Consider the following 21,445-nt stretch of genomic DNA (forward strand, 5'->3'; position numbering starts at 1 on the left):
TTCCTGCCTGGCAGGCCAGGGGAGTAAGTCCCTCACTCCACCCCACTGCCACCAAGGAGCCACGTGGTGTCACGTGGGCAGGGGCTGTGTCCACACTAAATGGAGCTGAGAGTCTCCCTGTGTGGGAGGGGGCCTGGTGGACGCCCGCAGACTCACCAGGTACATAATGGTGGGAGAAGTGCTTGGAGCAGCAGCGGACACGTCGCATGGACACCGGCATCCCACACCAGAGCGCCTGGCTTTGAGGTTCCATTTTCCAGCCCCTGCTAATGACACCCTGAGAGGCAGTAGGGGATGGGCCAAGTGTTCAGGTCCCTGCCACCCACAGGGGAGATCTGGATTGAGTGAGGGGCTCCTGGCTTGAGTCTGACACATGCATGGCCATTGTGGGCATCTGGGGATTTAACCAGTGGGTGGCAGATCAGCCCCTCTGCCTTTGAAATGAATAAGTACACACATTTAAGTTTAGGTGAAACAAAAGCTTTGACCTAATCCATGAAATTGCACAAATACTTTCACTATCCTGGGACTGATAAAAGACATCTGTTGTGACAGAAAATACAAATAATAAAGGAAACGAGAGTTGAATTGAAATTAAAAAAAAAAACAATTTACATGCTGAAGATTTCTGTATGACAAAAATACCACTAGCAGATTTAGAATAAAAATAGAAACATTTTGCATAATTTATGGTAGAGAAGTATTAATATGTTTAAAGCGTAATTTCTGAAATGAGTATAAAATCTTAAACAGAAAACTAGGCAACTACTGAGTACAGGAGATTCGTGAACGCATCTGGGACTTCCAGTGAGCAGAGGAGAGAGGTGGGATTCTATCAAGAACACAGGAATGCAAGCAAAAGCAGCAGTCACGCGCCTCTGCCTGTGCAGACCGAATCCCAGTGGACAATGAGCCAGGTGTGAGGCCGCTGCTCAAGCGTAACGTGGCACGGCCCTGTGGTAGCGCCACGGTGTCTCCACGCTTACACACATAACCCAGTCCTACCAGAGTCAACCTCCCAGTATCTACTCGGAGGATGCAGTGGCCAGATGAGTAAAGGAACACACAACAGATAATTACTGTCACTGTCTGGAGAAATCCAAGGACAGCCAACTATTCAAAATAATTTTGGCAGAGTCAACAATGCAAGCACCTAAAAGCACGAGCACAGTTATCGAGATGCTCTGACGTGTCGGCACCACGGTTCTCTGGATTTGCTTCCAGGCCTTCCTTTCTCTGTGAGTGAAAATTCTACTCCAGGTAACAAATTATTCGCCCAGCTTCAGGTAACACTGTCACGCAGATCATGTCGGGTTCACCCGGCAGAGTGCGGTGAGCCCGGATCTCTGCAGGCAGCCCTTCACCTACCTCCACCGCCTCTGGAGTGAGCAGACGCGCGCGAGCGGCCAGCGCTGTCCACACCAGGGAGGAGTGCCCGCCACAGCGCCTGCGCAGACTCAGCTTCTGGCGAACAGAGAGTACAGGCGCTCCGCTCCGCACCTGGCTCGGGAGGAGAGGGTGCGAGGACCCAGCCCTGCTGCCACCCCGCTGGGAGCATGGAAAACAATCGGCGCTGGGAGGGGCCATGAGTGCTGGGAGAGTGGGACGAGGACTCGCCCTGTCAGCTGGGCCAGAGCACACACACGCAGCTCAGAGGAAGGAGACGCAGAAAGCCAGCATAGGGGCCTCTCGGGGCTGCCCTGGCCACCCTCCCGCTCAGCAGGGATTCCTTGTTCAGGAAGCACCATGAGGGCCTCCCTCCCGCCTGGGCTGGGCCAGCACCCAGAGGGCTGGGGTGGCCCCCCTGGGGTTTCCCGTGCACCCCTCGCCCACTGCTGGGCTCCCTCTGGGGAGTGGGCCATCCTACTCCTCAGTCTGGAGACCCAGACACTTCCTAATCAGGAGACCTGGATTTTACAACACAGAACATGACCCTCCAAACCCCGAGAACCCTAAGCCTTTATTCCCCACACTAGATTATCTTTAACAATTTCCTTCCTTGTTAACATGAGAAACTCGCTTTAAAATATTTATTATGTTATTTTTGTAAAGTGAATGAGTTGTCAACGATAACACATATCTTTGTGTCTGTGCGTCTAATTTGCATGAGAAAGAACAGAGCAGTGTTAGTAATGGTTGTCCCTGGTTTGGGCGAGATTATTAACAGCTTTTCTTTATTTTCTAATTGCTCCTCACCATCAAGAATCATGATGGTTGCAGAAGCAGACAACCTCGAAGTCCCAGAACAGAGGAGCAGTCCCTGGGCGTGTCCTTGGGGGGGGGGGGCAGTGAGCAGGAGTCCTCCCACGACTGCACCTAGGGAGGCAGGGGTCAGCGCCCATGAGTGGCGGTGGCCGTTCTAGGTCTAGGCTGTGGGACCAGCATGCGTCCAGCACTTCTGGGGCTGGCTTTGTGCTGGCACGGAGGCCCGGCGGGGGGGAACAGGAGGAAGCTGCCTCAGCGCGGGGACAGCAGGGCCCTGGGGCCACTGCCAGTGGCTGCCTAGGGGCACAGGGGTCCCGAGAGAACTTCACATGGCGGCTGAGGAAGGGAAATGGGTTCAGATCCAGGGCAGGCAAGGCTCTGTGTAGACGAGGCCATGGGCCACGAGGACTGAGGTGACACCCTATGTGCCCAGGAGAGGGGCGGACGTCCAGGCGAGGGCGGCAGGGACATGTGTGCTGGGAGTGTTTGGCGGCGTCCTCCCCAGGGCCCTTCCTCACTCCTGCTGTCAGCCGTAGCCAGAGCATCGGCGAGTCCCCCACTGCCCCTGCGGAAAGTGTGGTGAGGGGGGCTGAGCTGACGGAGCCTCAGGCACAGGGCAGGTGCTCCTTGGGGAGATGCTGTGCCCTCAGCCCTTGCAGCCAGTCAGCCCCAGTTTGGGTCCCGGCTGTGCCAGCTGCCACGTGGCATCCAGGCAGGCCTGGAGTGCCGTGCACCTGCACTCCCACCAACACCGGCATCTGACCCGCCTGGGTCCTGTGGCCCTAGGAAAGGAGACAGCTGCCAAGCCACCTCCTGGGCTTCAAAGGTGCCCCAACTGCAGCCCATGTCTCGTAAGACGAAAACTTGGGTTTCCTTCTAAACGGGCACTGGAAACAGGGCGGAGCCTTCCAGAAGCCTGAGGGCTGCAGAGGGGCAGCATTCCAGCACAGCTGTTCAGATCTGATGACTTTGCTGAAAACTGGTGAAAAAACTCACATCAACCCTGTGAACTCGCGGGACAGACCCTAGTGAGAAAGACTCCGGGAGTCGTTCGGGTTGATTTCTGGAAGAATTAAAGGAGGGTTATAAAACCTCCATTCATAAGACAGTTCTGACGGACAGCTCCTTAAACAGGCGCCTGCAGGCAGCTCTCTGGCTGTCCTCTAGTGTGGGAAAGGCCCTGCGACTGACTCCTTACGTCCTGAGCAGACTCTGCCTGGGAGCAACGTGTTTCTCATTAGGGACTGAATGCTTTATCGATCGCTCCAGTCCGCTCGTGTCTTCTTTACTGCAATGGCACTCATACGTTTGCTTGATTTTTGTTAAGTGCATCTGTAGTTATAGCGGGGTAGATGCATAAACATAGAAGTTAGAATTATTATTCCTGATGTGTAACTTGTGTTGGGGGCACTGTGGCACCGCGGGGTAAGCCCCTGCTTGCCGTGACGGCACCTGCACAGGCAGCGGTTTCAGTCTTGGCTGCTCTGCTTCTGATCCAGGTCCCTGCCGATGCAGAAGACGGCACGAGTACCGTGGCCCCTGCCACCCACGCAGAAGACCCGGGTGGAGTTCAGGCCTCCTGGCTTCAGCCAGATCTGGACCCAGCCACCGTGCACTGGAGAGTGAACCAGTGGCTGACAGATCAGCCCCCTCCTCTCCCTCTCCCTCTCCCCTCTCTTTCGCTCTGTCCCTTTCAAGTAAATAAAGGAATCTAAAAACCACAAACAAACGTGACTGGCCAGAGAAGGACCTCAGCACATGCACATCACTTGCACATACGCGCAGACTGAACGTCCTCCTCCGCCTGCAGCGGCAGCCCATGTCTGCTCTTCCCCTGGACTGCACAGAGCAGGGCAGTGCTGCCCCGGCACCCCCTTGGCGCCACCCAGCAGAAACACAGCCATGGACTGCTGAGGGCACCAGCCCAAGGCCTATTTCTGAAGCTTTCTGCCACTCCCAGGCCAGCAATGAGGCCAGAACCATGAGCGTCACCTAGGAATGCCTCCTGTTAGCCCAGCCTCGGAGCTAACTGAACCAGTGTTTGGCTGGACAGGACCTGTGGACGTGCGAGAAGCCCCACACGCACAGTGAATCGGAAGCACTGGTCCAACAGCCACACGGCGGTTAGAACCGAGGGGCAGCAAGCCCCAGCCTCAGCGTTTCCCGTTGTCTTGCAGCAAATCCAACAAATCCACTCAACGCTCTGAGCTTCCATCTCTTCACCGGTAAGACTGCGTGTGGAATCCGAGGTCTGTCTTGGTGTCGTGGTCAAGCATGGAAGGAGATGATCTTGCTTAGTTATGGCTACCGTGGGAGCTGCAGGTTGAGGAAACGAATCTGTACTGCCACAGGAGACACACCCACAGTCCATCATGGGGCACACCCACAGTATCTATCACAGGGCACACCCACAGTGTCCATCACGGGGCACACCCACAGCGTCCATCACGGGGCACACGCACAGCGTCCATCATGGGGCACACGCACAGCGTCCATTACAGGGCACACCCACAGCGTCCATCACAGGACACACCCACAGCATCCATCACGGGACACACCCACAGCGTCCATCACGGGACGCACCCACAGCGTCCATCACGGGACGCACCCACAGCGTCCATCACGGGACGCACCCACAGCGTCCATCACGGGACGCACCCACAGCGTCCATCACGGGACGCACCCACAGCGTCCATCACGGGACGCACCCACAGCGTCCATCACGGGACAAACCCACAGCGTCCATCACGGGACAAACCCACAGCGTCCATCACGGGACAAACCCACAGCGTACATCACAAGACACACCTACAGCGTCCATCATGGGGCACACCTACAGCGTCCATCACGGGGCACACCCACAGCGTCCATCACAGGACACACCTACAGCGTCCATCACAGGGCACACGCACAGCGTCCATCACAGGACACACCCACAGCGTCCATCACGGGACACACCCACAGCGTCCATCACGGGACACACCCACAGCGTCCAAAATGGGACACACCCACAGCATCCATCATGGGACACACCCACAGCGTCCATCACGGGACACACCCACAGCGTCCATCACGGGACACACCCACAGCGTCCAAAATGGGACACACCCACAGCATCCATCATGGGACACACCCACAGCGTCCATCACGGGACACACCAACAGCGTCCATCACGGGGCACACCCACAGCGTCCATTACGGGGCAGACCCACAGCGTTCATCACAGGGCACACTCACAGCGTCCATCACAGTGAACACACACAGTGTCCATCACAGGACACACACAGCGTCCATCACGGGACACACACAGCATCCATCATGGTGGACATACACAGAGCGTCCATCATGGTGGACACCCACAGTGTCCATCACAGGAAATACACAACGTCCATCATGGGGGACACAGCCACAGCATCCATCGCAGGACACCCACAGTGTCCATCACAGGACACCCACAGCGTCCATCCCCTGTGCTCAGCGTCACAGCACTGGAAACACTGCTTCACCGCTGCCAATCCCCCTCAACCGCCCCCGCACAGAGCGTGGTGGCCGTCACAAACCCACACCAGCCCCGGCTCAGGAAGCTGAGCCCCTACCTCCCTACAGCACCTCCCCCAGGTGTGCGGACAGAGGCCCCCCTGTCTACAGCAGAGGGACGCCCAAGGGCAATGCTCTAGCCCTGGCTTCTGAAACCTGCAGGCAGAAGCTTATGTCAGCCACTCGCGTGTGAGCCTTCCACCACGACAGGCCACATCACAAGTAAACCAAGCGCCAGGCTCACTGGATGTTTGATGGATGGAGAACGCATCCCTCCCACCTGTCACGTGCAGGGTCTACTGATCCTTTGACAGGTGCATCTGGAAGTTCGTGGGGTTCCCAACAGGGCATAGCCCCGGCCACAGTGGTGGAAAACTAAGGCACAGTTTGGGATGTCACATAACAAATATCTTGGCAAAAGCTTAACAAGTACCTAATAAACAGTAGCTATTAATTTCCACATGTGACAGAAGTAGCCACCATGAGATCCAACACTGTGTGTCTTGCCGTGTTAGCAAGGGGCCTCTGCCCCCCGAATCTCCCTCTTTGCTCTGGGTAAGGATCACAGGAGAAACTTTTCCCAGGTTTGGAGTCATGGCGACCAGGCTGTCAGGGACAACAGGCCTAGGTATCTCCCATGTCAGATAGGTACCCTCTTTGCCTTGGTCACTAGGAAGCTCAAATTTAGCAATTCATTATCACATAATGGTAGAGATTTCTGTTTTCCTTTTATTCTCTTGGTTTCTTCCTCCATGGTTTATCTTACAATTGAATCTCTTTTTAAAAAGTAATATTTACTTGAAAGGTAGAGAGAAAGACAGATAGACAGAGCTCCCATCCACTGGTTAACTGCCCAGATGTCCAAAAGGGCCCTGAGCGGAGCCACGGGCAGGACCTGGGATCCCAATCCTGCTCTCATGCAGGGAGCCTGGCCTCAACTGCTTGACCAGCAGTGCTGCCACCATGGTCTGCTCTAGCAGGGAGCTGTAGTGAGGATCTGCAGCCACACTCAGATCCTCTGATATGGAATGTGGGATCTTAACCTGTAGGGTAAACCCTGCCCTTAACCCTCCCTTGTCTTTTCTCCAAGTCATGTGACCCAACAGTTCAAGTGCGCCTACGCCTGCATCAAGTAGCAGGGCATAGAATCTGAGCCAGCAGACACATTCAACCAAGAAGGGAGGGGGGAGGGACAAAGTCTGCTCCACAGCCACGCTTGCCTTCAGAGGTGGCACTGGGGTCTGAGACTCGCTTCTGATGCGGGAACTGGCCCATTCAGGTCTCTGTGAAAGCACCTCCAAGCACTCACCAGCCACAGATCAAAACACTGGGACGAGGGAAGCTGCACCTGTAGTGAACACAGGCAGACATGTCTCCTCGTCAGCATTCCCTAACACTCCGGCACAACACCTATTTGCACAGCGTTCACACTGTCTCAGGCACTGCAAGCAATCCGGAGATGACACAGCGCACAACGGAGATGTGCGCAGGTCCTGCGCTCATCCTGTCCCAGTTCACAGTGGGGACTCGAGGAACGGCAATTTTGGTTCCCACGGGGATCCTGCAATGAGTTCCTGAGACAAGACAAACACTGCATACTGACTAGTCTCACGTTACACAGACGAGTGGGTCAGGTGCACCGCCATGTTAGATATCAAGGACAACACAACACGACGTGCCTTAGAGAAGACACACACACATCTTATGCTCTCGGCGTGGGGAGACGCCTCTCAGTGTTTGCATCCCAAGCACCATCCTGCATGGTAAAAGGTCATGAACTGGGCTACGCTGGCTTTTACACTTGATCTTAGCCAAAAGGCCGAGAAGCGAATATACTGACTTTCAAACTTTCTGTTTACCAAAAGGTCTGATTGCCTTTTCAGAGTAAAAAGACAAGGCCGGTGCCGTGGCTCACTAGGCTAATCCTCCACCTAGCAGCGCTGGCACACTGGGTTCTAGTCCCGGTCGGGGCGCCGGATTCTGTCCCGGTTGCCCCTCTTCCAGGCCAGCTCTCTGCTGTGGCCAGGGAGTGCAGTGGAGGATGGCCCAGGTGCTTGGGCCCTGCACCCCATGGGAGACCAGGAGAAGTACCTGGCTCCTGCCTTCGGATCAGCGCAGTGTGCCGGCCGCAGTGCACTGGCTGCGGCGGCCATTGGAGGGAGAACCAACGCAAAAGGAAGACCTTTCTCTCTGTCTCTCTCTTTCACTGTCCACTCTGCCTGTCAAAAACAACAACAACAACAACAACAACAAAAAAACCAAACCAAAACAGAGTAAAAAGACCAAAGGCAATGTGTGCTTGTGTGTTTGTTTGTGTTGTCTTAAAAGCAACAATGTGCTCGAATCTAGAATCAACATGCAGGGATTTTTCTATAGAAAAACAGAAAAGTAGTTACTGTCCCCATAACAGGGAGCAGGGCAGGGCACACACCAGCGTGTTCACAGAATTGCACCTCACTGTCCCACAGGTAACCTGCACTGCTGATGGCAGCCGCAGTCACGCGTTCACACACGAGCGTGCTTGGCAGCCACAGGAGCAAGGACCTCAGCTGCCGCGAGGACGGACGAACCTGGCAAACACCGCTGGAGAGAGCCATCACGGAGTACGCACTGTCGGGTTTGCAGTAAAATACTTCCAAGAGCCAGACATCTAGTCAGTCGTTCACAGGTCCAGCAGACTCGTCTCTGGGGCGGAAGAACACAGTAGCGGCTGGAAGGCGACGAAGGGGCGGCACCCAGGGCTGCGGACGGCTGTGCTATCCCCGCACCTGCCTTCGTGGCACTCTGCTGAGCTGTCTCTTGTATTCTTTGCACATATCTGTGAGCGTGTCAGCTCCAGGACACAGTAGGCTATGAGTAAAACTTTAAAGCACAAGGATGATTTCCAGGGCTTTACAGTAAAGCTCTAAGCTATTCTTAAGCGTTTTTTATACATTTGATGCTAACTAAGCTTTTAGCATCTGATACACATTCAAAATATATGCCGGGGACAGCACTGTGGTGTAGCGGGTAAGGCTCCCACCTGCAGTGCCAGCATCCCAGTTCAAATCCTGGCTGCTCTACTTCTGACCCAGCTCTCTGCTATGGCCTGGAACAGCAGTGGAAGATGGCCCAAGTGCTTGGGCCCCTGCACCCTGAGGAAGACCCGCAAGAAGCTCCTGGCTCCCGGCTTTGGATCGGCCCAGCTCCAGCTGTTGCGGCCAGTTGGGGAGTGAACCAGCGGATGGAAGACCTGTCTCTCTCTCTGCCTCTCCTTTTCTGTGTAACTCTTTCAAATAAATAAATACATATTTATACATACCTTTTTATGTACATATACATGCCACAAAGTGTTTTTATCTGATCCTCGTATGCAAATAAGTATTTTGAAATCATTATTAATTGCTGAGAGAGAGAGACAGACAGATCAGTTGACTGCCGTTCACAACCCACATAGCTGCAATGCCAGGACCGGGCCAGACCAAAGCCAGGAGCTGGGAACCCAGTGCTTGTCTCCACATGCGTGCCAGGATCTCAGCTACCTGAGCTGGCACCTGTGACTTCCCAAGGTGGCTGGGAGCAGAGCTGGGACTCAAAGCAGGCACTCTGGTCCGCGCCTCCGGCATACCAACCGGACACAACCTCCAGGCCAAATGCACACTCCCACGTGAGGACTGTGAACCACCTTTACAAATCTCAGGAACAAAACCTGTGTGGGTTCTGTTTATGACTTCCTTAAAGCTGTCTGTCTAGTAGCATACAAGTGATGAGCAAGCATTTCGGGTTTTATATAAAAACAGAAAACCTCTTAGTGTTCAGAGAATGAGTCCCTTCCTTCCTCACATGCACCCTCCTGCTCCAGCTCAGCCTGGGCAGCCAGAAGGTTCAGTTTTACTCAAATAGACCAGAAAGGTCAGGTTCTGCTCGAGGGAAGCACGGGGCACTGGGAGAAGGCCTGGGTGTTGAGAAAGCACCGTTTCTGATAAGACACACAAGCAGGTCTTCCCGCAGCGATGATGTGGCGTGACAAGGCCAGAGCAGCACATAATCTGCTTCCGTGTTGATTTCAAAAATCAACACAACAGTGGTTTGCTGTAATTCAATCATGTGACCATGCACAATCTGTTTAAGATTTAAATTCATGTAAAGGCTCTAAGTTTTCTCCTTGATACGATACCAGTTGTCAGTTACACTATTATTACATTAACACAGATTCAGAACATTAAGTCATTACAATGTTGGTTACTGCTATTTCAAAATGAGAATGAAAATTCAATGCTAATTTCTCAACTGTCTTTTAAGAAATTAAAGAAAGCACACTTCTTTGTGCATTTTGTTTTGCTAGTTTTTTTCTCATGTACAAAAAGGCTAAAAGGCACTTAGTATTTTCATTTATAATTACATATGCATTGCCCACTTAATACACACTTCACAATTATCAGACACTTGACAATTTCTAAATGCATTTTTAAGTGTTACTTTTAAAACTCCTTCTCCTGGTCTTAATTTCTTTTCCAGAAGTGAATGCACTTTATCACTGTATCATCCGAATCAGCTGTGATTTTTTTTTTATTTTTATTATTTATTTTGACAGGCAGAGTGGACAGTGAGAGAGACAGAGAGAAAGGTCTTCCTTTGCCGTTGGTTCACCTTCCAATGGCCGCCGCGTCCAGTGCACTGCGGCCGGCACATCGCGCTGATCCGAAGGCAGGAGCCAGGTGCTTCTCCTGGTCTCCCATGGGGTGCAGGGCCCAAGCACCTGGGCCATCCTCCACTGCACTCCCTGGCCACAGCAGAGAGCTGGCCTGGAAGAGGGGCAACAGGGACAGAATCCGGTGCCCCGACCGGGACTAGAACCCGGTGTGCCGGCGCCGCTAGGTGGAGGATTAGCCTATTGAGCTGCGGCGCCGGCCAGCTGTGATTATTTTTAAACTTCCTATATAAGAAAGAATTTTAAAGGCATTTGGGAGTGATTAGAGCCCATGAAGTTTTTCAAATTGTTACCTAAATGCAAGAGCATCTCCCCCACCTAGAAAGGCCGTGGCTGTGATAAATGGGGAACGTGGGGGTGGCTGTGATAAATGGGGGGTGTGGGTGTGGGTGTGGGTGTGGGTGGGGTGTTAAGACCCCTGTGTCCCACACTGCACTGTTTGATTTCCGTTCCTGGCTCCACTGCCAACTCCAGCTTCCTGGTGATGTGGTAATTAATGTACTAATTCTCCCCCAGGCTCTGGTGTTGTGTGCAAAGTTTCCCTGGCAGTGGGGGAATAAACACCCATTCGTGCCCGTGTGTGGGCCATCCTGCACAAACACACAACTCAAATGAGCCAGAGAGCTGCTCACAAACCAGGGAGGAAGGGGAAACCAAACGCAGCCTGCGCTTAGGAAGCCCTGCCGTGAACAGGGGCGGGCAGTGGGACAGCTCCGTCTGAGCACCGAAGACAGATGCCAGCAACTCTGGGGGAGGCCGCTCCCGCCTCCCACCTCCTTCTACCTCACCTGCACCCAGGGCTCCACGCCACAGATGGATCACGGAAAGGTGCAACATGGACTGACAAATAGGAGGACACACTGTGGGGAGGGGCTGTGACTGTCACCTCCAAAGACCCAAGGAGCTGCTTGCGGAGCCCTCATCATCGGAAGGCTGCAGGTGGTGGATGGAGCAAGTAGTGGGATTCCTGCCCTGCAGGTGGGAGACTGAGAACACATTTCTGGCTCCCAGCTTTGGTCTGGCCCAGTCCTGGCTGTTGTGGGCATTTGGGGACTGAATCAGAGATGAAAGAACTGTGTGTGTGTGTGTGTGTGTGTGTGTGTGTCTATTTCTCTGCCTCCCAACTACATCTTTAAAAATTAAATATAAGTTAAAATCCGGCCGGCGCTGCGGCTCAATAGGCTAATCCTCCGCCTAGTGGCGCCGGCACACTGGGTTCTAGTCCCGGTCGGGGCGCCGGATTCTGTCCCAGTTGCCCCTCTTCCAGGCCAGCTCTCTGCTGTGGCCCGGGAGTGCAGTGGAGGATGGCCCAAGTGCTTGGGTCCTGCACCCCATGGGAGACCAAGAGAAGCACCTGGCTCCTGCCTTTGGATCAGCGTGGTGCGCCAGCCACAGCGCGCCTGCCGCGGTGGCCATTGGAGGGTGAACCAACGGCAAAGGAAGACCTTTCTCTCTGTCTCTCTCTCTCATTGTCCACTCTGCCTGTTAAAAAAAATTATATATATATGTATATATATATATATATAAGTTAAAATCCGTATCACTTTCAAACAGGCATCTTGCAAGTCCTAAGGACGACTCCTCCTTCTGTGTTGACTTCTCCCTTTTTGATATTCTGTGACTGTGGAGGGAATTCTGTGTTACTTGTTCTATCTTCAAAATAAATAAGCATTTTAAAATTGGTCTTGAGATGGAGATGTGAGAAGTCTGAGACTGCTGCAGGGTGGTGCTCTTGGTCCCAGCGTGCTTCTCCGTATCCACACGTGGCGGAGAGCACGGCACAGGTCGACTGCTCGGCATCACCTTCCGCGTCCCTAGGGAGCAGTCGGCCAGGACTGGTGATGCCTGCACGCCCACAGTCTCCCGGTGCCCCGTCACTGTGCGTAACCTGCAGACATGGGCAGTCACTGCTGGGTGGTGCGCCAAGGGCTCTGTCGCCTCATCATACACACTCTTGTAGGAACACAAGAGGTCGGGACGCCCGGCATGCGTGGTCTGCAGAGTTAATAACGTAGGACTCTTGCCAATGTGTCAGATGACACTTAAAGGGGCAAGTACATGGCATTTCCAGATACATTTTATATACAACGTTGCCATCCCTGACTTGGTTCGCCTGGCTCCACTGCTCACAGGACAAACAGCGACGCACCCAAGGTCCCCAGTGAGGGACGCATGGCCAGACCCCTTGCCCACTCGCCCCCTTCGCGCTACACACAGTGTCACACTGAGGGATGAGCGTCCCTCCAGTCTTGGGCCCCCAGGCCCCTGCTGACAAGTGTGGTGTCACGGTCACTGCCCCTTTCTCTGGTACCTTATGTACCACTCAGTCGTCCCATCACCACACACCAAGCTTGACTTACGGAGCTTCCCACGACTCACTCCAAATTAGCTTTTCAGCCTCACCCAGGAAACCCAGTCATTTCCTGAAGCAAGGCTTCTGTGTTCCATTGCCACGCCTGGATACCGCCCACCTCCTTACGTTCCTGTAGTACACGAGCCTAGTGCACGCACCTGCTTCTGCTGTCACTCTCCCCACCTCACTCCTCCAACCAGCTTGCCTGTTTGTAACATAAGCCCAGTGTCCCTGCAGGACTCCAGCCTGGAGAAACGTGGCCACTCCCGGCTGTGGCGCAGCTCCGTGTTGCAGTTCCCCAGCTCACCCATGCTTTCTGAAGCAGTGCAGGTGGCAGTAGAAGCACGGAGTCCTCTGAACTCGGGTTTGGAAACGGACTCTGGCACCCACCCACAAAGATGCAGCTCAGTTCATTTTCCACACCTGCACTTGCTCCTCTGAAATGGGGCTGCAACAATGCCAGGGGGCTGCTGAGGGACCCATGGGGTAATGCCGAGGGACCCATGGGTAAGTCCCCTCAGAGACCCATGGGGTAATGCCGAGGGACCCATGGGGTAATGCCGAGGGACCCATGGGGTAAGTCCCCTCAGGGACCCATGGGGTAATGCTGAGGGACCCATGGGGTAAGTCCCCTCAGGGACCCATGGGGTAATGCTGAGGGACCCATGGGGTAATGCCGAGGGACCCATGGGGTAATGCCAAGGGACCCATGGGGTAATGCTGAGGGACCCATGGGGTAATGCTGAGGGACCCATGGGGTAAGTCCCCTCAGGGACCCCACAGCTTCGCCTGCACATAACACACACCATGCAAGTGCTGGCCAGGCTGCCTCACTGCTTCCGTTTTGTTTGGGCCATGACTGCATCTGGGTCCTCACCTGTCTGCCCGAGAGGACAGCGGACAGCAGCTTCTCTCTGGCATCCCATGTGCAGGACCCAGCATGAGGCCGGACGCACACAGATTAGGTGTCTCTAGTCATAAGCTAAACGAGTAAATTAACAGTCAACGGGGAGGCCCCGGTCTAGCTGCTTTTCCTTCTGCAATAACGGAACAAACTTACTTGAAATGGGGTCTGTGATTAAAGATTAACTAGCGCAGGATGAAGAAGCCCTACTCACGACTCACTGTTATCCTACATGTTTGTCTTTGCAGGGGTGCAGTTCTGTTAAGAGCCTCCAGATAAAACAGCTCAGCAAAGTCACAGGTTTCTTGAACACTCCTATCGCATTTTCTCAAGGATGGCATTTTCTCACAGCAGTGACAAGTGCCGTGTCCCTCACAGGCGCCCAGAGTAATTCATTAGCATACATATGAAAGAAAGAAGTCTACATCCAACCTTCACCCCCAAAGTCCTTGAGAAAAAAAGAAAATCAAAGCAGCCACAAGTGCTTTAAGAAGTCAAATTGGTTTCATCACTCGAGCACGCCAGGGTGCTACCAGGAGCCTTGCAGAACGACACCTGCTGGACCTGCCCTGGGGTTGAGTGTGGATGAGGGGATCGGGGTGTAAGTGAGAATCCAAGTATCTGAAAGGAGGGAATCGCATGCTGAGGAGCTGGGGAGGTCTTTTCTGATCAAACCCTGCAACATTTATCTTTATGAGCTTAGCGAAGCAAAGGACTTGTATCAGTTCCTTAGCTGGGGGTTTCTGGACATGTGCCGCATTTCACGATGCTCTCACGCAGGGTGAGTCACGGAGGGAGCAGAGCAACCCCAAGCCTGCCTCTGCACTGCCAAACACCAGCATAAAGCTGAGAAAACAGCCACCAGCTACTGAGAGGTGCACCTGCAGTCTCCCACGCACGGCTTAGCTTCTGAAGAGCGGCTCCCAGGTCCATCTGTGCAAAGCGACTCCATACAACGGGCTCACCACAGCCAGGAAGCAGAGGAGCTGGCGGTTTTTATCTGGATGCACAGCTCCTTCTGCATCTGTGGACGTCCTTATGAGTGGGGTTTCTAATTCAATGTTTCTATCAATAAGCAGACCAACACCTCACCTTCAAAGTAATGTCTGTCTGTCGACGAATTCCTTGCAAGCAGAACCTGAGGCAGGGATTCCCGTGCGTGAGAAAGGCCAGGAGAGAGCAGAGAGGGCAGAGCGAGTGCAGAGGCAAAGTCAGGCTCTGTCAAGGTCATCCAGTTCCTGCCGGCACCTCTGGGGAGCTGTGGGCATGCAACACGGAGAAGGGGCAGCTACGGCATGGACAGCTGGGGATGTGGACAGAGCACAGCCACACCCGCCACCTGGCTGACTGCAGACTGCTCCGCCCTGCAGACGAGGTTTACCGCAAGCATGAGCAAGCACAAGCAAGCACGGAGGCGACCCCTTCACTGAGAGCGAGCACATTCTTGACTTCACCTCTCTCTCTACAGTCAAGACAAAATACACTTCAACTAGGGGAATTTCTAGATGCACGCCTCTTTTAACATGGGAGAAAAGCTGTTATAGTAACGTTTCTTAAGTGGGAAGAAGAAATGCGTGGGTGACAAGAAGGAGAAATTGAGTTCTATCATGGTTTTACCCTCAGTCTCTAAACGGCCACCAGCCTTTGTCCGGATTCCATTCAGGCCATGAAACTCTTCATCCTGGTGTGGTTTCCACAGAAGCAAATACACTCAGAGACACTCAGCAGAGCGTGCATGTACATACGTGTGCATGTGTGCATATATGTATGTGTGTGCATGTATTGGGTGTGCTGTGTGTCTAAGTGTATGTATGTGTATGTGTGTACAAAACCAGAAACAAGGTCGAGATAAGCCAGACCCCGAGGACGTGGGTGTAGAGCAAGCTGAGGCACACGAGGTCGGCAGTGAGGAACATGCCCAATTCTCACTTCCTCTACCTGCCAGGGGCTAGGGCAAGCCCTCCAGGCAGGTGCGGAGCGCACAGTTGTTCGGGACAGTTCCTCTTTCCAGTGGATGGCGTGGATGCTGAGCAAGCCCTGAAGGAAGTACAGCCACATCTCTCTGGCCACCTGATCTCCGCCGTGGGGCACGGCAGTGGCGCTGAGGGAGAAGTGTGAAGCTTGCACTTCGTTCATATCAGCAGATGTAATTACTCTCCACAAGGCTTTCAAGGCATTGCGTCAGAAACATCCCCGGCCCTGGGAACACCACCCAGACAGGGCACAAGAGGCAGTGTGACCGTTGTTCATCCGCGAATGCCACCAAGGTCATTTCCTGCGTGACATTCACGTGACGCAGCTGCGCAACGTTCCAGTCCACAGGTGGCTGCCTTTCAAGCCCCTTGACTCCCACCTGCACCACATGCTGAGTGCACGACCCCTTCTCCCAGAGAGCATCGGCCTTGCCCAAATGTCACCTGTGCCCTGCTTTATGTCCGTGCTCTGCACACCACTACGCATCACCAAAGAAAAGTGCCAGTATCATACACTTTCGTCTTCATACTTTCATCTGGAACTTTTAGAGATGCTTTTTAAAAATAATTCACACACTGCAGTAACAAATGTACAGTGGCACACACACACACACGCATACACACATGTGTACACACATATGCACACATTTCTTTTTGAAATAGGTTTCCATTATCCCCAGGCATCTACATACACAAAACACATGTTTTCAAACTTTTTACAGACACAGAATTAACTTGCTTCGGAAAGCAGGGTACCCTCAGGCTGCGTTTTCCTGCCACGTGCACAGTAAGAACAACCTACGCTCAGCACACGGGAGCACAAGGTTCCCACACTCACAGGCGAACTGCAGTCTCGCCTCCCGGCTCACAGTGGTCCCCAGGAGATTGGTGGCCAGGCACTGGTATACACCTGCATCTTGATCCGTGCGGGGGCTCCTGATGGCCAGGCTCCCTCCCTCCAGCCTGTAGCGTTCACTCACGGCAAAATCAATGGCAGTGCCGTTGTGCCTCCACCTTAAAAGGAAAAACATCACATTATGCTGATAACGTTCAGAGCTGACCACCATTTGTCTCAACAACTGCAGTTTTAACTCCTGCAGCCAGGAAAGAAGCAAAGACGAAGAACGCGTCACCGCAGGCAGGTGTCTCGAGCTCAGTGACGTCGGCATCTAGTGTCTGAAAAGATCTGCTCTTTGCAAGCCACATTCGCCCACATCCGTACAAAGAGGCATCAGGACTCTTGACATGAGAAATTAAAATAAGACATCCAGTCAATAATACCGGCCAATCCTGTTCTTTTAGAGATGTTTCTAGTAACACAACAGCAGCTGAACACCCACAACTGATCCTGCAAAATTGAATGTCAAAATGATTTAGAGATCCTAGTCCAAGAAGCATACATTGCAAGTGGCAAGAAGAATGGCAGCCAAGACTGAACAGTGCCAACCTGCGGCTGACAGCACACCAGTGATCGCCTGACTACATGAAAACACAGCTGTGTCTGTTCCTAGGTCCCTCGGAAAGTTAATCTCCCTGCAAAGATTTCAGGGGTCCTCAGAAGTGCCAACCTCACAACTTATGTTAGCAAAAACATGCACTGTGAGAAGGGTTTATATTAGGAGGAAACCACCTGATCTTGGTTATTAGTCAACAATCCTGTAGCACATGAATTAACTAACAGAAGAGCTTTAAAGTTAGTTTATTTTCAAAGAACTGAAAGTAGTTCTAGAAATTCCGTTTGGTCAGTTCAAGACAAACAAGCAGCAGGTAACTGTTTCTAACCAGACTCACTTCCAACACCTTGTGCTTCCCAAGTCTGCCACAGTCCCTTAAGATGGTGAGGTGTGCTTGCAGTGTGTTTATGGAGATGCATTCCAGGGCACGGGCTGTGTGGAGTCAAATAAACCATTTGGGGAGGACCCTGGGAAGCACGTGGGGACGGCGGCCATGGTCAGGGTGGAAAAGCCGCTCTCCTCACTCGCTGCGCGCTCACGGCCGCAGCCTCGGTCACAAAGGGCAGATCACCTTGAGACAAGCCCCCAATTCTGCTCGACAGAAACCTCCCGAGTGGGGGCCTCCAGAAGCCAGGACCTGGAGGAGGAGGGAAGCCAGCAGGACAGAGCGGGGGACAGACGCTGATGAGCGGGGGGCACGGCGACGTCCGTGCCGTGTCTTTGAGGACAGAGACGCTCCTGCCCCCTCTGAAGGAGGTCTCCACCATCTCGGGGAACCTGGTGCAGGAAGCCTGCTCTGACCTTGGGGAAACTCCCTCTGAATAAGCCTCCCATAGCCTTAGGGCAGGGGGCGAGGGGAAGGCAGGACCAGGACTGACCTCCCTGGGTCTGGTGTGTTCTCAAATGACCGACTGCTGACCTTGGCACTTCCTGACCCACATCACAACCACTTAGAAGAACACGGTTAGGGCCCGTTCCTGGGGAACACTCTCAATTTCCACACCGTCTTGTAGGGTCTACACTGGCTCTGCTGTGCTCTCCCGTCTGCACTGACGCCATGCTGGATTACTGGGGTGGAGGTGCTGGCAGGAAGGAACGGCATTTTCCACCACCTCCGCGGTTGTCCCAGTGTTGTGAATGCTTCCCACGGCACAGCAGGGGCTGTACTCAGGGAATATACGACCCTGAAGGACTGAACACCAAATCAGTCCCAGTTTGGGAACCACCTTTCTCACTTTCAGTGGGTCAGCCGTTCCTGTGCACCACTTCCCCGCACTGGCAGGAAGTGGGAAGGCAGCAGCTCGGAGTGGCTTCTGACCACGGTTTCCTACGGGGGTCTGTTCTGAGGCCGACGGGCTCCCTGCCAGCCCTGCCTCAGGGTCTTTCTCAGTCTGCTTCCAGGGCACGGCCTTTGGAACCCCACGTCCCCTCTTGCTTTCAAAGCCAAGGATACTTGGTGCGTAATTTGCCAGCTCTCTTTAATTCTGGAATCAATCATCGAAACAACTGCTGTCACTGTTACACGCTCCTAATTAAGCCCAGTAATTGTTTTCCAACACAAATTCAAAGTTGTGGGCTTAGTCTCAGAGAAGGACTTTTCCACAGTGTTCCATAATCATTCTAATCACGGGGGTGCAATGATCATTAAACTGTGCACATACATCAGGGGTCAACTCCTGCCTGGTGTGCACTTTGTCCCAACCAACGTGTTTAAGTCAATGGAGGAGCAGCACAGACAAATTCAAGTAATCGCTGCATGCATGGTTCTGGTTGCATTGCGTTCCTAGGATGCAAAGCAGGGAATAGGCCTTGAAAGATTATCTAAGCATTTGAATTACCTTCACAAGAACTTCAGGAAACAGAACTGACTTGATCTGACGTCCTGACCTACTGCTGGGGGACCTCCTGCACTGCTGAGTACCTACATCACATCATGTCTGAGGCAGTGTGTGCTGTGCTCACACGTGTGAGTGCAGGCTGCTGTCTGTCAACGCGGGCTCACGTCAGAACGGCCCGGGGCACGCGGTAGCAGTGCCTGTTTCTGAGCCCCTCCCCAGGCCTCAGGTTTGCGTCTGCCTAGGGAGCTGCCCCTGTGGGCAGAGGCGGGGCCCTGCATATTTGCAACTCAAATTCCACAATTTTTTTGCTAATACTCATTATCTTCGATACCTCTGCCTCTTGCCTTACTGTCAGTGGAAGTGGGCCTGCGTCTGACGTTTAAGTATTACAAACGTCATTCTTTCCTCGCTATTTCCAAAGCCCCTTGAGTTTTTAAAAAACACTATCAGACATGAGCTGACCCACCTTGGGCTGGAAATACACTAAACAGCTTGTTCTCAGTGTCCAGTTGTGTCTGGTTCACTCATGTCTTAGCAACAACAGCACCTTAGCCTGCGGAATCTGCAGTCTCCCTCGCCGCTGGGGTCCTCCAGAGGGAAACGGGTTACCCTGAGAATCACTTCCTGCCTACTCCTAGTTGGTGCACACACAACGCACGGTTGACTGATTTATCTTAGATTTAGCGCCCCTAAGAAAAGACGCGCTGGTCTTCTCCAGCACATCTCCCATCCCTAGGGTCAGTCCAATGAGCTCTCAAAAACACAACCGTAAAACCACAACTTTGCGTTTCAGTGATCTGAAAAATGTATGAATTATATTTTTATATATTTAATGATGTGTTCAATTAAATAAGACAGCTCACTGGTTAAGGAAAACAAATCTTGGATTGAGTGAACCAGCGTGTAAAGCAGGATCCTGTCTTTCGGGGTGAGGATGGGCCTGGCTGGGGCACCCCGAGGACAATGGGATCCATGAGATAGAGACCCAGCTCTGAGCTCTTTCCCTGGGAGGAGACAGTGCCACCGTCAGCTCCAGTACAAGTTGGGCAGCTTTGTGCACTGAAGTCACCTAACAGATTCACCTAGAAATCTTGAGTTCAAAGTAATTATGCCTGTAAATAATATATTTGGCTACCATTTAAAAATTAGGCAAAGGAGACTATTTTTCCAAAGCACGCTCAAGTGTTCCTTTGTGTGTGCCCATTCAACTTCACATTCAAAGTGTAAGACTTTGGGGCCAGCGCTGTGGCACAGCGGGAAAGCCGCCGCCTGGGACTCCGGCATCCCACTCACATCACCGGTTAGAGTCTCAGCTCCTCTGCTGCAGGGCCAGCTCCACGCTGATGTGACAGGGAAGGCAGTGGAGGATGGCCCACGTACTCGGGCACCTGTCACCCACGTGGCAGACCTGAGTGGAGTTCGGGGCTCCTGGCTTAGGCCTGGTTCCGCCCCAGCCATTGCAACCATTTGCAAAATGAACCAGCAGATAGGACACCCCTCTCTCAGTCTCTCTCTGGCACTTTGCATTTCAAATAAATAAAAAATCAATAAAATTTTTAAAAATTAGATAAATGTAAAAAGAACCTAAAAGATTATTTTAAAACCAAATGCATCATTTTGCTATTTGCAGTTGTCCTATATTCATACCACACACGCAATTCTCCTTAGCAAAATATCCTTACTGTTGACATTGTAGTTACTGCTTCATGCGTGTGTTTTTAAATATGTGAATTCCACTCACAACATGGAGAACACCCTGCCTTTATTGCAACTGCATAAACAACAAACACATGACTGACCCTTCCTCTCTGCTGCTCCACAGGTAATACGCGAGAAACAATTTTTTTCCCAATTTTCCCTGAATAAAAACTCTCATTCAGCCTTAGAGCCACAGGCCGCCTTTGGCACATTTTCCCAAAATGCTGTTTTAGTGATGGGACACTCCCTTCCCCCTGCCCCCACAGTGGAGTCACAGAATTGCATCGCACAGAACTGCTGCATTTCCACCTTGGTGATTCCCTAGTAGGGGACGTTCAGAGACAACCAAGCCTGGGGAGAAGGAGGCCAAGCAGGTGCACCTCAGGCCTTCCAGTGAGGAAGCAAGTCCCCTCTCCTTTCCTCTCCCAGGCTCAGGTCCTTTCTCCCCCTCTCTCCACACAACGTGCACCACTGAGCACCCTTTCCATGAATCAGTGGTGTCAACCTAGCCAGTAAGACAGAGGTACAGCCAGGGGCACCTGGAGGTGCGGCTGTGGTCCTGATTGCCTGGGGAGTGGTGTGAAGCGGCGCTCTGAACTGAACTGTCCACGTCTGTATCTGAGTGGCAGGCACACGACTGTACAGCTATGGAAGAGTTTATGGATTGCACCTGCCAGCCTAGGACACTTTGATAGTGCGTTATTGTGCATCTGTGTGTGTGCACATGCGTGTGTGCATGTCCATGTGTGTCCGTGTTTATATGTGCATCTGTGCATGTTGATTGGCATGTGGC

General features: G+C 52.9%; 1 protein-coding gene across 9 annotated transcripts in view; it reads right to left on the reverse strand.

Moving 5' to 3' along the window:
- Window positions 1-21,445, reverse strand: part of CNTN6 (contactin 6) — a 251,120-nt gene that overhangs the window by 102,914 nt on the left and 126,761 nt on the right. For 8 of the 9 annotated variants that reach the window (XR_016214521.1, XM_051831866.3, XM_070051246.2 and 5 more), the window contains one exon: window positions 16,501-16,676. The exons of the other annotated variant lie outside the window; for it this stretch is intronic. Coding sequence is in view for 5 of the 8 variants with exons in the window: in XM_051831866.3 (XP_051687826.3) it covers window positions 16,501-16,676 (176 nt within the window). In the remaining 3 variants the exon portion in view is untranslated. The remainder of the gene's footprint in view (window positions 1-16,500; window positions 16,677-21,445) is intronic. 9 annotated transcript variants of the gene reach the window in all.

The sequence above is a fragment of the Oryctolagus cuniculus genome, chromosome 10, assembly GCF_051225735.1.
Source record: "Oryctolagus cuniculus isolate XC-2025 breed Fujian yellow rabbit chromosome 10, ASM5122573v1, whole genome shotgun sequence".
Classification (NCBI taxonomy): domain Eukaryota; kingdom Metazoa; phylum Chordata; class Mammalia; order Lagomorpha; family Leporidae; genus Oryctolagus; species Oryctolagus cuniculus.